Source organism: Mesitornis unicolor, unplaced genomic scaffold (assembly GCF_000695765.1).
Source record: "Mesitornis unicolor isolate BGI_N332 unplaced genomic scaffold, ASM69576v1 scaffold13956, whole genome shotgun sequence".
NCBI classification, from domain to species: domain Eukaryota; kingdom Metazoa; phylum Chordata; class Aves; order Mesitornithiformes; family Mesitornithidae; genus Mesitornis; species Mesitornis unicolor.
The window spans coordinates 2,274-6,647 of record NW_010191761.1 but is presented as its reverse complement, the minus strand read 5'-3'; the positions used below and the strand labels follow the sequence as shown (position 1 = coordinate 6,647).

General features: G+C 51.7%; 1 protein-coding gene across 1 annotated transcript; it reads left to right on the top strand.

The window, feature by feature from the left end:
* Positions 1–431: 431 nt before the first annotated feature.
* MTHFD2 (methylenetetrahydrofolate dehydrogenase (NADP+ dependent) 2, methenyltetrahydrofolate cyclohydrolase) lies at positions 432–4,004 on the top strand (the record flags this gene model as incomplete). Its single annotated transcript, XM_010186851.1, has 6 exons — positions 432–554; positions 995–1,147; positions 1,239–1,346; positions 1,710–1,802; positions 3,060–3,185; positions 3,751–4,004. Coding segments are annotated over 6 exons (743 nt in total), but the record flags the coding sequence as incomplete, so codon positions are not given.
* Positions 4,005–4,374: the final 370 nt, after the last annotated feature.

The following is a 4,374-nucleotide window of genomic DNA, read 5'->3' as shown; positions in this document are numbered from 1 at the left end:
AGAAAATGTGCCGAAAAGGGGGGTAGGGAGCAAGAAATGGCTTAAAAATCTTGGCTTCTGTGCTGCTGGAGCTGCCTGTGGAGCTGGGATTTTTAGGCCAACATCGCTGTGTCAAGAGGGACCGCAGGATGTGCACTCTCATCTTTGGTGAGGTTACTGCAAGCCCTCCCTGCACTCAGAGGGTCTCTGCTTTCACATAGTCAGGTCATTAAACTGGTACATTATGGTCCTTAACCATAATTTGCAAGATCTGGGAGGGTCTCCAGCCTGGAAGGTGCTCGTTGTTACACAAAGTGTACAGTCCTTGGTGTGTGCCTATCGGGTCTGGTAGAGCGATGAGATGGGGCAGCTTAAATCTGCATGGATTAAGAAAATTGCTCTCCCACTCGTGCACACGTGGCTCTAATGCAATTATTTCAATGACTGCACAGGAATCAGCAGTGAAACCATCCTCAGGCCGGCTTCCATTACTGAGGAGGAGCTCCTGGATTTGATCAGCAAGCTCAATAACGATGCCAATGTGGACGGTCTGTTAGTGCAGCTTCCCCTACCCGGTGAGTAGAGGTATTTCCATCCCTCTCCTTTTTACCAAAAGCTTTGAAGGGTTTTGTGTGTGCCAGAAGCAGCAGCACAGGGGCTGTTCTGTGACAGGAGGTGTTACTTTGCCACGATGCAGCTTAAAGAGGTTGATGCAGCTACTCCATCACGCAGCTGCCTGTGCAAGTGAAGTCACACCGAGATCTATTCTTGTGTTGGGAGTATCAGCTTCCAGAGCCAGGAGCTTGAACTCTGTTGTGACGCTGAGCCTGCCTAAAAATACCCTCTCAGGATTAGCAACGCTGTTGTCCCAAAATGTTTCCAGTCCCGTTCTGCTGGGAGCTGTTGAAAGTCTTGAGTCGCTTCAGCTTCCCAGCTCTGCAGGGCCTGGTGCAGGATCAGGGCTCTGATCCTTTTGGCTGATCCTTAGGGTTGAAGCTTTCTGTTTTTCTTCCAGAACATATCGATGAGCGCAAGATTTGCAACGCTGTGACTCCAGACAAAGACGTTGACGGCTTTCACGTGATAAACGTGGGGCGTATGTGCCTCGACCAGTACTCCATGCTGCCAGCTACCCCGTGGGGGGTGTGGGAGATCATCAAGAGAACTGGTGAGCTGCTGCTGCTGCTGCAGTATTTCCCTGCTGTCCGGCATAACTCCAGCCTGTGCTTGTCTTTAAGGCTCCGTCTCATTCTCTGCAGGCATCCCAACCTTGGGGAAGAATGTGGTGGTGGCTGGCAGGTCGAAGAACGTGGGCATGCCCATTGCCATGTTGCTGCATACGGACGGCAGGCACGAGCGCCCTGGAGGTAGGGACTTGGTGGCTTTTTGCTGCGGTAGGAAGCCCTTGGCTTGTCACACTGGCCTCTTCAGGCTCCTAAACCAGTCCAGGAGCACCTTAGGGACTCTGGCCCATCACATGGGCTGCGGTCAGGGCTGAGGAGATAACTCTGCACATGGTTTTGTAACATTTTGGGGCCTTTTTCAGTGAGTCCTTGCCCGCTCCCACACCAGATTGCTCCCCCTGAGGCTGTAGGCTGTTCCCTGGGGTTTGTCATTGGGCTCTGAAGTTTCTGATAAATAGATGGGTGGTTTTGGAGGGGAAAATTTAGAGAAGTGGCTGCGTTTGGGTAGTTCATGTGAATTAAAGCTCCACGTGACCTCTCTTGCAGGCGATGCCACAGTCACAATCTCCCACCGCTACACTCCCAAGGAGCAGCTGAAGCAGCACACGATCCGTGCCGATATCGTGGTAGCAGCAGCAGGTGAGACCCCAGACATTGACAACATGTGAGACCCTGACTCTGACAGCACAGGCAAGAGGCGCACAGGGGGTGCCACACTGCAGCTTGTGTGGTGATTCCGATGGGAATCCTTGCTTGCAGGAGACGATCCCGTTGGGATTGGATGTCCTGGGGCCTCCTGGCAGCATAGGGGAGTCTGGTGCTGTTGTGGCTGTAGGCAAGGGCTAGGACAGTGAGCGAGGGGCTGTTTAAACAGCGTCCAGCCAGTTAGTCCTGTGGTTAAGCCTAGGAGCCACATACATGATCGTGTTTGTAGCCTTTGAAATGTAAAATAACACCTGGCAGGAGGGCTTGGTGTGCCAGCGAGCACCTGATCTAGAGAACAGCTCCAGGCAGGCTCCGTTACACACAGACAGCTCTGAATTTATGTGGAGGAGAAAAAATAACCAAGATAGAATCTGCTTACCTAGAGACAGCCAAACTGCCAAGGGATGGCTGCAGGGCCATCTTTGGAGCATGGGGAATCACTCAGAGGTCTGCTGTTCTCCAGGTAGTGGAGTTGAGCTGACTTGGGGGGTCAATTTAAGAGCAGAAGCTGGGTGTGATCCTGTGGGGATGGAGGAGAGAAAAATGTGGGTTAAAAATCGAGTGTGAAGAGACACAGCACTGGATTAGAAGTGGTGTTGAAGGTGTTGGTGCATGCAGTGCTGGCAGATAAGACGTGAACATCAGCAAAGGTGGTCAGCAGAGCAGAGGAAGGCTCACAGGAAGGGTTAACTGAGGGGAATGAGGTCCTGGGCTCAGCCAACCTAGGAGGCAACACCTGGCAGAACCAGACAAATGCCCCACCCCAAAGGGTGGCTTAGCCCCAGGCTGCTGCTCCCCACCCCTCCCTGTTGCACCGAAGGTTTCGCAGCCCCGGGTGAAGCTGTCCCTCTGCCAAGCTGGGCTGTGGTGGTCTCAGACTCTGCTCCAGGCTGCTGACAGCGCAGGTGCAAAAAAACCTGTCACTGGAGCTCGTGAACAAGCACGGCCATGGGCTTAAAGTGCAAGATTTGAGGATTCACACTCTCTGGTTGTGCAACTGTGGGTAGATTTGCATTTTGTGCAATGATAGAATCGTTTGGGTTGGAAAAAAAAACAACCCTTAAGATCATTGAATCCAACCATTTTGGGAGGCAAGAAGGCCCAGGTGGGTCCAACCATAACACAGAGATGGGGTGAGGGCCCTGTTCAGCACCACCCTGAGTACATGGTTCTGTTTTTCCCCTCTTGCAGGCATTCCCAACCTGATCACAGCCGACATGATCAAAGAAGGAGCTGCGGTTATCGACGTGGGGATAACCAGAGTGCAGGATCCCGTCACTGCCAAGTCAAGGCTGGTTGGGGATGTGGATTTTGAAGGTATGGAGAGGCTCTGCCAATGCTTCCTTCAGCTTTAAACATCTGGGGTTGCTGAGAAGGGGAGGAGAGCATCATGGCTCAAGTCTAAAGCAGTTAGGTTGCCTTGTGGCTACTTGGGCTTACCTCTGGGCTTGCAATTCACTGGTTTTGCTCACCACTTGGCTGCTGTGGTGCCCAGGGGCTGCTGCGATGAGCCCTGCACCTCCGGGTGCCTGGTGAAAGCCTCAAAGCTGCTCCTGGAAGAGAGAAGGAGCAAATGTTAAGAGTGTCACGACTTTATTGTGACTGCCCCCTAGAGCTCGTGGGAAGCCCACATTGAGTCTTGGATTTGGCATTTCTGTGCTATAAACCCAGCTACTTTACATATATAAAAGCTTTTTGCTTTCCCCCCAGCTTGAGCTGTGCAGTCGAGGATGGACAGACTGCATCCTGCCCCAGATAATGGGGGAAAAAGTCCCCTTTTGAGAAATTGCTGGCAATCTTGAAGGAATTTGAGCAATGTCAGCCTGGATAAGCATTTTTGCTCTGTATTTCTGTGCTGAGCTCTTGCTTTTCTCCCCTACAGGGGTGAAGAAGAAAGCCAGCTACATCACACCGGTCCCTGGAGGCGTGGGACCCATGACAGTGGCCATGCTGATGAAGAACACCATCATCGCCGCCAAGAAGCTGCTGAAACCCAAAGAGCTGGAAGCATTAACTGCTTAATTTTGGACTCTTTTTAGCACTGAAACCGACATTCCAAACTGACTCCCAAACAGGCCGATAGAAAAATGCAATATTTTTATTTATTGGAAGTGGAAGTTCCTATGCTGAGGTCATGGCTGTTTATTGGCAGCAGAAGCAGATGCACATTAGCTGTACTGAGGTGTGAGCATCCACACTCCTGGCCTACTCCTGCTAGCAAAGCTGCTCTAGGTTTACACAGGCTGTTGTAGGAAGCTGGAGCAGGCAGCGGTTGGGATCTGGGGGTGCAGCTCCCCAGGAGCTCGGGGTGGTGTTGCCAATCCCATGGGAAGTAGAGGCTGCTCCGTGGTGCAAAATCAATGGCCTCTGTGGTTCTGTTCTCACCAACGCTCAGTCTGCCCTGACTGCTCGCGTTGGAGTAGTTTACTCAATGCTGGATGTTTTAGTTGGAGTTAAGCTCTTCTGTAGAAGAAGTTACTTGAAAATAAAACAAAAAAATAAGCCA